This window comes from Centropristis striata, chromosome 11 (assembly GCF_030273125.1).
Source record: "Centropristis striata isolate RG_2023a ecotype Rhode Island chromosome 11, C.striata_1.0, whole genome shotgun sequence".
Taxonomy (NCBI): Eukaryota; Metazoa; Chordata; class Actinopteri; order Perciformes; family Serranidae; genus Centropristis; species Centropristis striata.
The window spans coordinates 8,036,478-8,054,528 of NC_081527.1; the positions used below are offsets into that span (position 1 = coordinate 8,036,478).

General features: G+C 36.8%; 1 protein-coding gene across 2 annotated transcripts; it reads left to right on the forward strand.

The window, feature by feature from the left end:
* Positions 1-2,421: 2,421 nt before the first annotated feature.
* Positions 2,422-17,195, forward strand: LOC131980632 (leucine-rich repeat-containing protein 19-like). 2 transcript variants are annotated; one of them, XM_059344888.1, is made up of 4 exons: positions 2,422-2,433; positions 8,265-8,340; positions 10,752-10,941; positions 16,129-17,195. In XM_059344888.1, exons 3-4 carry the CDS (start codon positions 10,773-10,775, stop codon positions 16,527-16,529), a joined length of 570 nt encoding a protein of 189 aa, XP_059200871.1. In that variant the 5' UTR covers positions 2,422-2,433; positions 8,265-8,340; positions 10,752-10,772; the 3' UTR covers positions 16,530-17,195. The 2 variants fall into 2 exon arrangements, with proteins under 2 accessions (XP_059200871.1, XP_059200870.1); XM_059344887.1 differs by lacking the exon at positions 2,422-2,433 and having other exon boundaries at positions 7,584-8,340.
* The last annotated feature ends 856 nt before the right edge of the window (positions 17,196-18,051 follow it).

Here is an 18,051-nt window from a genome sequence, read left to right on the forward strand (position 1 = left end):
ATGCTTTTTTAATTTTATTTCTACATTTACACATTTGGTCCATATTGAGCAGAATATATCCTAAATACAAGCATTTTTTTTCAAAATTTTTGACAAATTATGTATAAATTTGTTTTATACCATAGTGTATGTGTCGTATGCAATATAAAAGTGGATTGTATTTTTTCAAATTTTAGTTCACATTTATTTCCCAGTATATATAATCAGATTTTTATGGGGGAAAAAATTACTGGTTACACCAACTGACACTGCATGCGATCACGTCATTGACCCATCGAGCAGCATGTGTCACAAGGCTCATTATGATGAGTCACCCTGTAATAATGGGGGTTTTTCAACAGTCATTCAAGTAAAGTCACCATGTAAAGCACTGCAACATAAACAGGGTATAGGCTCTATATGTTGTTTCTTTGGCAACTATCATACATACAGATCTACTATCTTTACTGGCTTGAAAAATAGTGCATGCTTCCTGTCTCTGGGGAGAAAAACGTGCAGTGAGTTAAAAATAACACATAACACATAAAATGCTGCGTCTGTGTTTGTTTTCACATTGCATTGCTTATGTCACACACAAGTGGTAAACAGCTGGAGTTAAAAACACAGGAGGATGTTTGTTTTTCAGTGTTTCAGGTTTACATTTATTGAATAATTCCTTTCTGTTTGTCTCATAAGTCTTACATAGTACTCATATTTGTACTTGAGCTAATATTCTTCTCTATATTAACCTGTTTACCACATGAGTGTTACATAAGTTAGTTGTTAAGAAACACTGGTGCATTTTATTTTTTTATTCCATGTTTCTCTTTTTCCAGAGCAAAGAATGTCCAGTAATATAAGATAAGACAGAACTTTATTAATCCCAAAGAAAAGTCTGGTTCCAGATTGCTCCAAAGTTATAAGAACAATTAGAAAAACAATCACAATATAGGATAATATAAGAAAAGCAATGGAAAAAATAGGTAACAATTACAATATATAATATAAATATAACAACATTTTTTAAAAAGGGTCTAAGGATTAAGTAAGTAGAGTGCAGATGACATGGCAGGATGTAATATACACATATATTACACATGATAATGAATATTATGCAGTCCTTGATGTTGAAAATTGTATTGCACATGTTAATATTAGCCAGTCCGATATATTAGCTTTCCTTCCTGCAGAAAGGGGGGTACACACTAGTACACACAGACACACAAAAAACTCCAAGGCTAACACACCAATACTTTTTCATTAATTATTCATTCAGATCTATTTTGTTGATGCGTGAAAAAACTACTGACAAATATGAAGTAGTTATGGTAGATATAGTAGTTATGTAGGACGTGACGTACAAACTTAACTTAAAATAACAATGTTGACTTTCGGTTTCACTCGTCTCTTTGATCAAAGTCCTGTTTGTTTCATCCATCCACCACCTCTCCCATTTGACGTTAGTGGACTTTATCATTCTTTATACTCTGTATCCTCACTTCCGCTTTGTCTTCCATCATAATTACTACAGCCACTAGATCATGGGTCTCAAAGTCACGGCCCGCGGGCCAACTGCGGCCCTCGTGACAATATTTTGTGGCCCCCACCTTGATATGAAAGTTTAATGTGAGTTTTATATGAATCACACTTTACCGTATTGTGTGTTGAAGGTCCCTTTATTGCTCCAGCTGGAGCTTTGTTTTCACTTGTTTCTATGACGATGTTAACAAAAAGAAAGGCAGCTGCTACCGGACCGTTTATTATCTGCCGCGCTGTTGTTACCGGAAGAAGTGGAAATGTTATGTAATATAATTTTGTGTCTTTTTTTGGTGATTTTGTGTCTTTTTTTTTTTAATTTTGTGTCTTTTTCTAACAATTTTGTGTATTTTTTTTAAATTTTGTGTATTTTTTGGTCATTTTGTCTTTTTAAAGTAATTATGTGTTTTTTCAGTCATTTTGTGTCTTTTTTTGGTATTTGTCTTTTTTTGTTGTAATTTTGTGTCTTTTCCTAATAATTTTGTGTGTTTTTTGTGTCATTTTGTGTCTTTTTTGGTCGTTTTGTCTTTATTAAGTAATTTAGTGTTTTTTCAGTAATTTTGTGTCTTTTTTTGGTAATGTTGTGACTTTTTGGTAATTTTGTCCTTTTTTTAAGTAATTTTGTGTCTTTTTTCAGTCATTTTGTGTCTTTTTTTGGTCATTTTGTGTCTTTTTTTTAGTGTCTTTTTTGGGTCGTTTTGTGTCTTTAAAATAATTTAGTCTTTTTTTTTTTTTGTAATTTTGTGTCGTTTTTTGGTCATTTTGATACTGCCTCCAGCGGCCCCCAGGTCATTTGAGTTTGAGACTCCTGCACTAGAGGGTGTCTCATAACAATAATCTTATGGGTCTTAATAAGCTGCAGTGCAAAAAACATAGGACAGTCTAGAAAAACAAGGAGACAACTCATATTCAAAATCTGTGAGTATGAAAGTGTTCGGATCCCAGTCTGTCCAGTAAGCTCCCTCCTGTTTTCCTTCAGTCCTCTTCCTGTGCCTGTGTGTGTGTGTGTGTGTGTGTGTGTGTGTGTGTGTGTGTGCTTGCCTCCTCCTCCGTTCATCAGAGCACCTGAGCCAGGCACTCAGCTGTCTCCACTCCTCATTGATTACCTGCTCTACTTGAATCCTGTTGCTCCTGTGATCTGGTGCCAGTTCATTTCACGTCGTGACCATGAAGTTGTGCTCCGGCTCCTCTTAGGACAAGTCTGTCAGTGTTTCTAGACGTCTGTCTTTCTGGCCTATTCAGGACCTCCAGTTTTCACCGGCTCGTTTTTGTTTTCTGTCTCTGTGGCCTGAGTATTTTTCATCTTGTAAATACATTTATTTTTGCTTGCATCAGACTTCTCTGTGTCCTTTGCTTGAGTGCAGTTGTAAACCAAACTGTAACAGAAAGTGCGATCCGCTGTTCTGATCCTAAATCAGCTGTTGCAAGATATTTTGCCGATGATGTTTATTTTGCATCTTGCACTCTGTGGCAGTGATTCCTAATCGTCAAGTTGAAATGTGGACCAAATTAACTCCAGTGTGAATTTAGACATACTGTTCTATCTCTAGGGTTGGTAGGTGGCCATTCGTCCGGCGAATTCATTCAACAGCTTCATTTCAAGAAGCTGTTGAATGCATTCGTGTGTCGTCATGGATACCTCGTTTGTGAAAAACGGATGAACGGGTCAAAAGTGAATAAACATTCAACTTTGACCTGTTGGTGGCGCTAGAGCTCTTGAGCTAGAGTTGATACACAGTATCACCACTTGAACCCAAGTAATGGGTGGTCTGCTGTTAAATCATTACAATATTGGGGAATTATTACATTATCAGGACTTGCGAAATGACGGCTAACCTGATAATGTAATAACCTCCCATTAATGTTATGCTTTATTACATTATTGGTAAAAAAAAAAAAAGTGTATTACATTATCGGGAAGTTATTACATTATCAGGTTTTATTACATTTTCAATGGACTCAAGTGCTGATTTGTATTACATTATCGGGAATTTGTTACATTATCAGATTCTACACCCCTGTTCTACCTTACAGCGTGGGTCCCATCCCAAGTATACAAGCTAGCATTTGTAAGTACAGCCTGGATTAAAAATAAGTAAATTGGGACACGATTTAAAATGTAAATAAAACACAAACCTTTTTGACATATGTTCAATTGAAAACTGTACAAAGACAATATATTTAATGTCTTACTGAATCAACTTCTTCTAACCAGGTACTTCCTCCCGCAGTCCAAAAACATGCACTTAGGTTTAACTGGTGAATCTAAATTACCCGTAGGTGTGTTAGAAAAATTGCATGAGTAAACCTTGAAAATTGAATTATCTGACACCAACAGGAAAATACCTCACCAATTATTTCTGCGCAGTCTTTGATGGGGAAAGGATGAGCTGGAGACGTCCGAGTTCTCCGTTTAACATAGTTTTATTACAATACGTCAAGAAATGTGAATTACAGAGCTCTGGGATTCAATTTAGGAATCAGTTTAACTGTCCCTGATACACACAGACAGGTTTCAGGCCATGAAGTCTGAAAACCTTGTCTCTCCCCCTGCAAAAAACCCCAGTTCCACACTAACATAGTTTAATTATATCATGAAGGTAGATTTCTTCCAGGAAGTCTAGCCTTCCCCCTCCGCTGATTTGCCAGTCTTCTTTCATTCCGTTTCATCAGGTCACCTGGGCAACAAAATCAATGCTGCCCAGGACAAGGCCATGTGACCTGCTAACAAACTTGTTATGACGAACATACTGCCTTGTTATGTTCTACAGAAATATAACAAGAGCCCAACTATTCTTCAATATCTACACATTCTTTTAAAGTTTAAAAATATAAGACAGACAATACTATTTTTTGTGATTATAGAATCTTAATTAGTTTAAGCAAATGGAATATATGTAATTAAAGTAATCATAGTTTTCTAGATCAATATTAACACACAAACACAATCAATGCATCAAAATCATATTACCTGATTAATATAAATGCATAGAGATAGACATTATCAAGGTTTATTGAATTACGCATGCATAGTGACCTGTGATGACTGTTGGAGAAAAATCACAAAGAGGAAAAAGAGAGGAAGACAGTAACATTTCATTTTCAACAAGTATAATATTCAAATTATTCTAACAGGTGTTAATTAAAGTTAAAGTTAAAGGGTGTGATTGTCTGTATCTATGTGTTATAGAGTGACTCATCATGCATGCGTCACCCTGCACTGAAGATACTCGAACATGGACAGAAACATCTTTGTTAAGTTTATTTCTGGCACTTGTTTTTTGAACTTTCTCTGCAGGGAGGCAGGGCCTTAGAAAGTCAGCCGAAAATGTAATGTGGCAAGAAAACTCAAAGGGAAAGAGGTGACGCAGGTGACAATAAAACCACTTTGATCAATGTAATAAGCATCAAATAATCATGTTGACCTTATTTTCTTGAGTAAGATCAAGGAATAAATACGTCACATAACATGAATAACCCATCCCACCTCCATTATTTTTTAGCAACATGCATGTTTAAAAGCACCAAAGACATTTTGCTCGTCTCCAGGTCTGACAATGAGCATAATGAGAAGATGAGCTTAAATGGATGATAATTGGATGGATGTTCTAGCTCTGTCTAACTACACACTCAGTAAGAACTGTATTCTGGAATCAAGAAGTACTTGCAGAATCACCATTAGCATCTATTGTGCTCAGAATACATGGAGATGTCTGTCTTAATAAGCTATGTTAGCGCAATAACTGTGAGGATAAAAATGGCAAAGTGCATAATTTGAACACTAACTATGAGTATTAAGCTCTTAACTTACTTGATTCCTGTGGTCTATGTCTAGTACCATCAGGTTGAATGCACTTATTGAAAGTCGCTTTGGACAAAAGCGTCTGCTAAATGACAAGTAATGTAATGTAATGTTAACACCAAGTCGGAATGATGCTACGTAATCAGCGAATGCTAGCACTAGCTAGCTTAGTTAGCAAGGGACAATCGCTCTTCAAAATCAACAGCTGACTGTTCATTTGAGTGTCTTTTAGTGTCTTTTATTCCAACCAAACACTGAACGAGACATTTATAGTCGACCAAAACGTTACAGTTAACTTTAATGAAGTGAAAACTAGGGGAGCACCGATTTCCTTAATTTTGCGGGATCGGCGATCGGCCGATACTTTTTACGTCAAACCGATCTTATCTAGCGATCTCATCTACCTCCGCAAAGGTCTGAAAGTGCGTCTGCACGTACGCGTACTTCTGCATGACTGAGCACGCAGTCGGATTAGTGTCTATTACGTGACAACAGTCACCCAGAGCACGCTCAACCAATCATGTCGTCAGTGTGGAACTTTTACACTGTTACAGAAGGAGAGCAAAGGACAGCCATTTGTAATTCATGTAAGGCCGAAATAAGTCGTGGAGGAGCCACAATCAAATCATTCAACACAACAAACCTCATTCGCCATTTAAGAAACCACCCCTCCGCAGAGTATGCAGCATCCGTAGCCAGCAATAAGATATATTTAACAAAATGTGCAACAAGTGGGGATGGCGAGACTTTGTGTTTATTGGTTTTAAAACATGAAAAATGCAAAAACAGGAGCCGGTTGGACTACTGAGGGCCCAGATGTAGTGCTCACGGTTCGCCACTGCATTTCTAAGCAGCATTTATACTAGGGTGACCATATTTTGATTTCCAAAAAAGAGGACAATCGGCACGGCCTCGAGACACAAATTCAGACAGGCTTCTCGGAGGTTGATGAACATGCTTTATTATGCTTCAATGGTGCAAAATTAACTTCTGTAATAAAATAAAATGAAATCTGTAAAAACTTGTAACAAAATAATAGCTCTCGTAGACTCTTTTCAAATAAATGAATAAATAATATGAAATAATGTTCTAAATATGAACTCTTCTGTTAGAAAATCTAGCTTCAACAATATATCTCTTAATAACTGCAATAAGATAAATAATAGAAGAGTCTCACAAAGATACTAACTTAACAAACAAAAAGGATCTATACTTTTCATCTTTAGTTGTCTTTGAGCTTTGAGATCTCCAGCACCTTTATTAGACACTGAGACATATGTGCCAGCTTTGCACACGGTGCACTCCACCTCCCACCTGTGACGGTACGTCGGAAAAATGTTTTGCAGTTCATCTGTGAAGCTGCACTTACGCTTTGGCATTTCCCGTGCAATGTTGCTCCGCTGTTCGATCTGTCCTCTGTCTGCTCTGCTCTCTGTCTCTCTGTGTGCGTGGCACTGACCCGCCCACAAGGCAGCCTCTTGGTAATTACGTCTTGCAAAATTGTGTGCAAAGCGCCGGTCAATTTACGTGCACGTGTACTGGTCCTATGAAAAACAGTGAACACCGGACATTTTCGTGAATTTATAAAACCCGGACAGGACGTAAAAAGTGGACATGTCCGGGCAAAAGAGGACGGTTGGTCACCCTAATTTATACTTAAAATCATTATGCAGATTATTGCTATTTTGATTAATCTCTAACAGACACCTGAAATATCTCACCCTCACTTCACTGTTTAGCGATGATTCATGGATTCAGGTGAACCTTAAAGCATTTCTCTATTCTCTGTAATGACAGAAGTGAAGAAGTGAAGCGTGTATAATGAAGCCCGGGGAGAGTGAAGCGAGAGAACTCTTACACTTAAAGCTCTTCTGAAGACATTATTTCCTCCCAGGAGCAGAGAGAAGATTATGGCTGAAAGTGCATTAATAATAAGTTAGACCAAAGGCCACCTGGAATCATTTCAGTGCTTTTCAACCCATTCTCCTCTCAGCACCTCTGATTAGAGACCTGACGATTTTGTGGGCGACGGCTCGAGAGAGAAAAAAGGAACAGAAGCAATGTAAAAGTGGATAGCAATTTATTTTCATCCCACCTGTCTTCAGGATATATTGTAATGTTAATGGGATGTAAACTGGCGGATGTCCTACATGCACATAAAGCATGGAGACTCATGCTTTTGTTTCTTATGTGATTACAGTGACACTATCTGGCCTCAGAGCACAGACGCAACAATTTAGCCAAAACACTGTTATGACAAAGTGCCATGCGTATGCCTTTTCACATAACTCTCTGAACATTTTTCACATAACTTTATATCTCTTTCAATTAATTTTATATCATTTTCATACGAACACAATCCGCCCTTTTCATCCTGTAAGAAAATAGGTCACAGTTGCTTCTTGTTCTTGCGTAGGATGCCTGCTATCTCAAGTCCTCAAGGTCGTAAGGCTGTACCTCCTTAACCAGTACACACACACTCATTGTAACTCTATAAAAACTGTTAGCTCTCTTTGTCTGCAGATTCACTCTGTGCAGACCTTTTTGACTGTACCTTGTGCTCTCCTAATCGCAATTGGAATAAACCTTTTTTGCTTATACTCCAACGACTCAGTGATCTTTCCTCCTTATAACGATTTTTGCCACTACAACACTTTAGCAGAAATTTCAATAATTTCTAATGATTGACCTCTACTTTGAAAAATTAAATAGTGTAATTAAGCTCCTTCAGGTTAAAACTCATCATGAAAACAAAATGAAATGACAATAAAACCATGTTTTTAATTCACTCCTGACTGAAAGAGTGGAAATAAAAGGAGAAATGGATGACAAACCTAATAAAGTTACTCATTAACGTCTGTGTCTTAAGGGCATGGTGCATGGTGGGTGTATTATGGTATGTCCTGCTGCAACCTTTGCCCAGGGAGTCTTTATTTTTTTTCAGAAGGAGCTGAAAAGGAAGTTTAAAAGTCAGGTCTCTGAGACAAACACCTGCTCTCTGTCAGTGATCTTATTCTGTACAGGTAAGTCATTTTTTAGACTTTTGTATGTGAGTGTGTGTTGTTGTAGACTCTGTAAGCTGACAACAGTGTTATTATGTGATGTAGGTTAGACATTACTGGGTCTGTTGTTGTCATATGATCGACCTGCATCACCACTGTGAACTGCCAAATTAATTCCCTTTAACATTCAGTATGGATCTATTCTATTTCTGCTTTCTGTGTCAAGAAATTATCATCGATGTACTGTAAAACAGTAAATAAAACTTGTTTATGTTATGGTATAAGTGAATTAGTACGTTTTTTAAGAATATAATCATGAATTTGCACATGAACAGGGCTTGGCAAGCCAACTCCATTGAATCATGTGACAGTTTTACGTGTGAAAACGGGACTTTTTCGATCCAAAAGTTTCTGTTCAGGTCAGATTGTTTGTTAATAAGTTATTTCCAGTGACACATAACACATTCTTATTGGCTGTTTGAAAGCCTTCGTTTGCTTATGGATAACAGATTCATTTTTAGAAAAGAAAAAAAAAACAACAGAAGAAGAAAACTTGGGGAAAATCAGAAATGAGCAGACTTTTAATTAAATATATGTAAAATATTTTATTTTATCTATTTAATACGAAATTATTCAATATGTCATTTTATTCTCAAATAAGACACATCCCCACTGTAAAAAATAATTTCAGTCTTTGGCTTAATGTAAGTGAATCACATGACCTGTTCTGTTTGGGTCCAGCATCGTGAACTAGGCCACCATGTTCCAGTTGTTTTCCCTGGACTGCAGTGTTATTTGCTACACAAAAGAGTTTAGACTACTTTTAAAGTAGTTTTTAAGAACATTTTGTTTGTGTCTTTTACACTTAGTCAGTTAGTTGCTTGTAAAGTTGTGGATCTTAGAAATGAACTCACAAAAGAAAACAGTGGTGCTGATTGGCCGAAGAGGTGTTCTGTGTATCTGTGCTCGATTGCTCTGCCTCAACTACCGTGATGTTCATCGCAGAAGATTGAAATTGAATTTCGCGAACTGAATTTGAATTGTGAGAACTGAATGTTGAGCTCCAATACAATCAATTTTAAATTGCAATTCAGGTTCAGTTTTTTTATTGCAATTATTCAAGTTAAGCAATTCAAATTCAAATATAAATAATTAAAATTCAGTTTCTTGTGGCACATATTTCAGCCCATACAGACGCCTACAGAGTCTAATGAGTGGGAGTGTTTGCAGACCTGAATATAGGAACTGAGGTAGGCAGGAGCTCTGCCAAGGACTGTTTTGTAGGCAAGAGACAGGGTTTTGAATTTAATGTGGGCTGCAGCAGGGAGCCAGTGCAGAGATGTGAGTAAAGGAGTGACAGTCAGTCTTCAATCACTAGCCTCCAAATCTATGATGTGGGAAATTTAGCAGATCTCAGTTTTTTCAATATAGGGGGGTTAAAGTCAGACTCATGTTGGGGTTAACAAATGTCTACATTTTAAAATATGACATCAGTTTGCATCGGATGCATTTCATACATTTTCTCATACCAGTAGTCTTTATTTTGTCCTAAGTATTTGTAATTAACATCTTTATGTGAGTGTAGTTGCGGAAGCCAACACATTCAAAAATGCACAAGGTTGGTGAGGTTGATATAATTAGCTGGTCGTGCTGTTCAGACTCATTATATCAATTATACAATTATGTGTGTTACTGAAGCACAATCATACTGCACACGAGCAGGAGTTAGATCACATATAATATACATATTATAGTATAGATTAGGTTTCAATAGAATGTATGTCAGCAGCAAAGAAATTTACAGTTAAATGTGATAAATGTTTACATAAAATGCAAATGTCCTCTGATTTTAGTGTAAAAAAATAGATGTATATTAATGAAGGGCTAAGTGTTAAATATCACAACATCATGATATATGATGAACATCTGCAATAATCAAACACTGCATCCTTAAATGGAAAGAACATGACAGTGAAAAAAAAATGAGAATAAGATGTCTTGGTTGGAAGAAACACAATCATGATTTTTTTTTTTTGTATAAAACTATAAAACACAATGAAAATGTGTCGACATTTGACAAAGCTCTTAATGGCTTTCTTTCATTCTGTTTGAGTCCCAGCTTTTATAAGACTCATTTGAAAAAGTGAAAAAGACAATGCTTTATTATTTATTTTATGTGAGCCATTTGACGTACAAACAGCAAGATGCTGATAAGATGTGAAACAATATGAAAACAAGCACATACAAAAAGCAAAACACATTATTATTCTTTTAATGATTAAGTGACATATTTGTCCCTTCAAACTAAACTTAATATAAATCACTTTATAGTAGAATACAAACTCTAAAAGTCTTCTCTAGTGGTTGACTTGTCATCTCTCTTAAATTCCTCATGATCCTTAATTAATCTCTTGATGATTTTGTTTCTTTAGGTTTTCCCTCAGGACATAGAGATGGGCCGGTGGAGCTGCTTCCTCTTTGTTGTGTTCTTTCTTTGTGGAGCTTTTATCAGAGAAGCTTGTCCAGCTGCTATATCTGATGCAGGGGGACACAACGGCGCCGAGAGACGTCTTCTGATGGAAGACGACGATCACACCAACAATAACGGCACTTTACTGCGAAGTAAGTCAAAACAAACGGTGTACATTCATCCGGGAGAACGGGGTTCGTGTCCCGTGTGAAAACAAAACAAAACGACTTTTTATGGAACTTACCTTTTTTATGTAACTTGCGCGGCTCATGTCACCCCAGGTGGCAACCTCCGGGTCTGAGCAGGGAGGCAAACCAGGAAGTGACTTAAGCAAAAGCATTTGTGTCCATTCATTTCCATACCAAATGAGAAACTTCTCACTTGATTTATTACCTCAGAATTTTTTTTTAGGATTTTAATAGTTCAAATAATAGCCCAAGTCTTGTTCAGCGTTTGGTTGGACTAACAGACACTCATAGGAGTCGCTGTTGAATTTTCTGAGGTTAGTAACAAAGATTTTGTTTCTGTTTTTTTGCTAGACAAAATGAACACCCAGTTAATGATCCAGTTAATGCTAACATGAGTTAGCAGCAGCTTCTCTCAGTCAGGTTGAGGTGTAGAGAGGCTGTAGTCAGTGATCAGATCCCTCTCGCTCCTCCACAGTCCAAATATGGTCTGCTTCCTGTATCAGAAAGAAGATGGCGACGAGTGTAACGCTGAATTCGATACTTCCAACAGGCAGTCCGAAAACCAATGGGTGGCGTCACGGTGACTAGGTCCATTATTTATAGTTTTTGGTTTTACACATATTAAGTTACTTGATGAGGAAAAAACTTCCACAGTACTTCCACGATAACAAAAATCTTTATTCCACAGTTCTGTTCTTACAAGAGTGTTTAATGTCGATTTCCCGTATAAATAACTATAACTGCGGTTAGGAAACCATGTAGCTCGGTCCTTCGGTGAGCCTCAACTACTAGAAAATACTTCAAAGCCCGTGGCCCAAAAAAAAAACAAAAAAAAAAAAAACCTCTTTCTTTTAAGGTCACGGTAACTTGCCTTACTGCTCATAACAAACGGTACAAATATGACATCTTTATACAAATATTATTCTTATATTACCATTAATTACATTTATAATGTGTATTTGACTTATTTTAAATTAACATGAAACACACTGAAATTGTTCCTATTAACTTGTACTTCAATAAATATAACTTGGCTCCCACATAAACAGTTTTTTGCCCTACACCGAGGTGTTAGGATGCTTTTTTTGGTGATCCTGCATAGTATGCAACTGTCGACTCAGCACAAACTTTTTACTTAGGAATGCGTATATTTTAGGAACAGACTCTGCACTGCCAGAACTTGAGAAAGATGTTGCTTCTGTGTTGACAGATTGACCATGAAGGGACACATTATTGTTAGAACTTAAGTAACCTTCGTTACTGAAATGCTTGAAGAAACCTTTAAAATGTAATTATCTGACACCAACCGATAAATCCTCATCCTATTTCTCTGCGCAGATCGTTTGATGGGAAATGATGAGCAGGAGACGTCCAAGTTCTCAGTTCATAATAATTACAATACGTCAAGAAATGTGCAGTTACAGAGATCTCTGTGGGTTCAAACATCACTTCCCAGATTTACATGCAGATTGGTTTCAGGTCATGAAGTCTGAACCAGTCTCCTTTCCCTCGAACCCATTATTTTATCCTCACAATGGTTTACTAATCATGAAGGTAGATTTCTTCCAGGAAGTGTCGCCTTCTTGATCCGCTGATGCGTCAGTTTTAATCAAAATAGAGACACGTCATGTCCCCAAAACATTCAACAAAACCTCCTGCCTTGTTATGTCTTACAGAGGTATAGTTTGGAGACACAGATGTTGCAATGTGCACACAACTATAAAACACAAACTATGAAACATACAATATATTTTTGTGATTCTAGAATCTTACTAAGTTTAAGCAGTTGGGATACATGTATTTAAAGTAATCATAGTTTTAAAACAATATTAGCACATAATCATTGTATCAAAAGCATCTTACATGATTAATATATAAATGCATAGAGAGAGGGCACACACACAGTGAATTACGCAGATAGTGAACTTTGATAGTGACCTGTGTTACACACAGAGACACACAAAGAGACAGATTAACAAATTATTTTAACACCTTCAATGTACAAAAATAACTGGCAGTAACCACGACTACATATAAGATCCCTCGCTCCTGTATTTCCTGCATTACTTCTGCTGCATGCATTAAACTAATTAACTAATTAATTAAATTGACAGAAACTGCAGCCTTCTTTACTACCATGAACTGAAGGTGTATGTATAATGACATGTGTACTATTTTTAGAACGTTCCACTCTGTACTGTTACATTTGAGTATTATAAAAAAGCAAATAGCCAATGTGTTGTTCTCCACTGTAGCTGTCTTTTCTCACAGTCAGACCTGAGACAGCGTGTTTCCACAGAAGTTATCATGTTTAGGCACACACACTCATTTATCAATCAAGCGTACGACAGAAAGTGAGCGTAAAGTAAGCGTAAAGTGAGTGTAAAGTGAGCGTAAAGTGAGCGTAAAATGGGCGTACAATCATTTCTACATAAGGCTCGGCATTTATCAATTTGGACGTGAGCGGATGGTACGATCAGATCTCACGTCTGGTCTCGGCTTGTGTACGCAAATTTGAGTCAGCGTGAAGTCCACACGGTTGAAATGGAGAATTGATCTTAGGCTCCTGTATCGATCCCTGGAGCTGATAAAACTGTGCAGTGTTTTATTTTTTAATGGTGATAAACCAAAGCATGTTTAGGCTACATCATTTATCATTAAAACATCATTAAAAGTAAATACATAAATACTGTGAAATTCTTTAAACAGGCTACTAGCTGAGGCTGTTAAATGTTTACCCTTATCCGTTATAACGAGACTTGGACAGCTGTTAGCCTGTCCACTACGCAACCTGACAGAGAAGTCGCTGATAATTCATTTTAGCATTAACTGGGATGTTCATTTTGGCTAGCAAAAATCAAAAACAAAATGTACATTAGTTACCTCAGGAAAATGAACAGCGACTCCTTGGAGTGTCTGTTAGTCCAACCAATCGCTGAACAAGACATTTTTAATGAACAAAACGTTCATTCGCTCGCCTTGTTAGTGACCTGTCAATCAAAGGTAGCCACGCCCCAAATCATGCGATTCTTTATCTTCTATTTTCTTCTAAATGGGGCCATTATTAGAACTATTAACATCAAATTGTCTTCAAGAAGATTTTTTACTAGCGAAATGGACCATAGTGTTTTGCACTCATTCTGCATTAAAATGAAAGGACGGAATTTTTTTTTGCAGCCAAACTTAGCGCCCCCTGCTGGAATTTTCAGTAGAATGCAGCTTAAGGCACTTCCTGGTTTGAATCCCTGCTCAGACACGGAGGTTGCCGCCTAAGTCCAGCGCTGCATAACATTACCTTTGACCTAATAAAAAGCCTGCAGAGACCTTTACCGCATGAGCCGCAAAACACCTATACGGGTTATTTTGTCAAATGTTCATAACAACACATATGAACATTTGACTGGTCAATCCCTCAGGTCGGGTCCCCCTAGTGGCCTGGCTGGTGCACTACCCTTTTGTGGAGTGAATTTGCAGCATTCAGAGTTAGAATCAGAAATTCTTCCCTCGGGGGAAATTGCTTTTTGTTACAGTTGCTGCTGTAGAAGAATAGAAAGAAGTACTTCTGTAAATAAATACAGGTAAAAATAAAAAGCACTCTGACAGTGCACCATTAAAGATCAAAAAAAAGAATTTTTTTTTGTTATGTTTCCTTATCATTCATAGTAAACAATGAACAGGGGACGTTATCAAATGTAAAAATGGGTTATTCAAAATGTAAACTGAAATTCCTTTTCTAAGATAAAAAGTTTTATGGGTCAAAAAACAAACTTATTGCTAAACTTACATCTACTGAGCAAAACAGGAGGCAAAATTCAAAGGCTCCCAGAGACTTGTCTATCTTTTTCTGTGAGCATACACACACTCCTGATTTGCATTTGTATAGATCACAGCATGGACATTTACATGTGAAAACCTGACACAGTCCCAGGAGCTGGTTGGGGGGTTTGACTTTCTAACCTAAGACTGCAAGTTTACGGCAATTCCTGGCAATCATCATGCTGACTGAAACTTCCAGTTGACTGGGTGTTCCAGCAATTTACAGGGGCGATAACTGCCAAAGACGTCTAGGTTGGAGATGTTGTTCCTATTTTACCATCCTCTAACTATTTACAACCTGGTGTGTTGGAGGAACTTTGGACTCTGTAACACTTTGGTTACAGGAAACAGTTTGAACGCACTGCTGTTGACCTCTTTGTGTTTATAGCTACTGTTGAGAAATGCATTGAGGAAACCTTTTAAAAGAAATTATCTGACTCCAACAGTAACCTCTCAACTCTTTTTCTGTGCAGATCGTTTGATGGGGAATGATGAGCAGGAGACATCCAAGCTCTCAGTTTAACATAATTTTATTACAATACGTCAAGAAATGTGCAAAAAAATTACTTCTCACTGTTCTCAGGTCAAATATGTATATGCGATTAAAATGTGATTAATTTCAATTAATTAATTACAAAGCCTCTAATTAATTAGATTAATGTATCTAATATTTAGAGTAATCATAGTTTTAAAACAATATTAGCACATGATCATTGTATCAAAAGCATCTTACATGATTAATCCATAAATAAATAGAGAAAGGGCACACACAGTTAGTGAATGATGATGAACACTGTTCATTGCACCTTATTTGTTCATAGCACCAACATTTTTATACTGTATATTCATATTTATTCTGCACTGGAATTCTATTCTACTCCTTAATACATACTCCTTCTTCAGACACTTTATATTTATTGTATTTTTATTGTATTTTTATATTTTATTGCTTGAAGTATGCCTAGGTTGTTCTTTTTTATTTAATTGTCATTGTCTATGTGTGTAATGCTGCTGCTACACTGTAATTTCCCAGCTTGGGATAAATAAAGTCTATCTATCTATCTATCTATCTATCTATCTATCTATCTATCTATCTATCTATCTATCTATCTATCTATCTATCTATCTATCTATCTATCTATCTATCTATCTATCTATCTATCTATCTATCTATCTATCTATCTATCTATCTATCTATCTATCTATCTACACATGCATGGATAGTGACTTAGTCAATCAGATAGTGACCCCCATGCACAGAGACAGAATAACAGATTATTTCTAACACTACATTCCCATGCAATAAAGTTGTTTCCCCCCCTGCTGTGTTCCCAGAGGCAGCCGATCCAGATGAGGGCCCAAAGTCCCTGGAGTGGTCCTATCTGGCTGCAGGTCTGGGCACAGTCCTCACCATCTCGCTCCTCATAGTGATGGTGGTCAAGTTCCGTCTCTTCCACCGCTTCTTGGTCAGCTACAGACACTCCCTGCTGGAGGAGAGCGACGGGGTCAGCCAGTACGGCCAGGACCATCTGCCCTTCCCCAGCAGCGTGATGGGAAGGATGGAAGAGATTGGAGGGACTCCAGGAGGGCTGGAGGACGACGATGACGGCTTCATCGAGGATAACTACATCCAGGCCAGTGAGAAAGCAAGAGCTGAGAGAGGGGACGAGGAGGAGGAAGAGGAAGGGGACGAGATAGAAGACAGTGATGATGATCTTGAGTTCACTATCGGGTGATTAGATAAAAGGGGGACTTCATTAAAAACAGCTGGTTTGCAACTAGGGTAAGATTTTGATTAACAGTCGACAGTGACACAGTGATTCTGAACCTTTCTGGACTATGACCTCTTGAAATGAATCATCATCTAGCATATGTCTATTAACTGTGAAGAGAAAGTTCCCCTCAAAAAGTCTCTTATTGTTTCATTTAAATAGGCCAGATGGGCAAAAAATATAGATGTCACAAGAAATAAGACAAGATTTAAAGAAAAGCTGAAAAAAATGTTTATCAGAATTTATTTCTTGCTCTTTTTTGTGATCTCTAAAATGATCTTGTGACCTTATGCAGGAGTCCCAACACATTGTCTGGAAACCCGTGAAAGTGCTGAATAGATGTATAATCAAAGTGAAAACGGAATTAGACACAGATGCTTCAAAATGTCTGAAGCTTCAGTTATGATTGGACTTGTGTCCAAAATGAGCACATTTGTAATGATAGAAATGTATAAACAGAAGTTATATGAATCTTTGAAAAATGTTACTGTTTGTCTTTTAGTTCATTTGAGCACAGTTTAGTAGTTGCATCTCATTATATACTTAAGCTATGTATGGAAGCCCTAATAGGCAAGTGAGAAAAAGAAAAAAAAGTCTGATACAAATTGTTTTCTCTCATGTATTAATTGCTTAAGAAAATGTGATTTCCCCCCCCCCCATCATAATCTTTAATAGTAATAATCTATTTTCTCTGGATCTTCATTTGAAAAAAAAAAAAAAAAATTCCAGGATACTTTTTCTTAGTTTCTTAGTTGTTGTTTTTTGTTTGTTTGTTTTTTTGCAGCTGATTCTTTCATTTTTATTTTTATTTGTCAGTATTTGTTATTGTAGTACTCTTTTTGGCCACAAGAGGCTGAAGTGCACCACTATCCCATGCTCTAAATAGGAATAATTGTTTTCTTCCAGGTAACATGTACTTTCTCCATTCACTTGTAAAAACATCAATATTATGTGTCACCAATTTATGTAGCATTACTGTTGTGCATTTTATTTGTCTAGATTTTTTTTTAATCATCTGACAATTTTTTAAATCATCTGACAAAACTATCTTTCTACCTGTTTCAAATATAAATCAGAAGGGACTTTAAAAGATTATGCTGTTCTTCAATCATCAGAAAAAGAGTGAAAAAAATATTTAGAGTAGAATATGAATTACCAGGGGGAAAAAAAATCTCACTTGCCTCTCAGGGCTTCCGTAGCTTGGTGCAGGACATCAGATTCATTGAAGGAAATAGTAGAGATGTTCTGCACACTGGATTATAAAAAAATGTACTTGGACTGAGACAGACAATGTTTTGCCTGTACTGGGTCTTCATTATTCACATGTATATACAGCGTCGCTAAAAAAGTTGGAATAAAATATATTTAACCTATTTCCATGAAATGATTGTGACAATGTGATTTATTCTTGACAGATAAAGTGTATATCTTCTCAAAACTTTGTTAATCATCTCTTCCAAACATATCACAATGAAAAGGAAGCCAC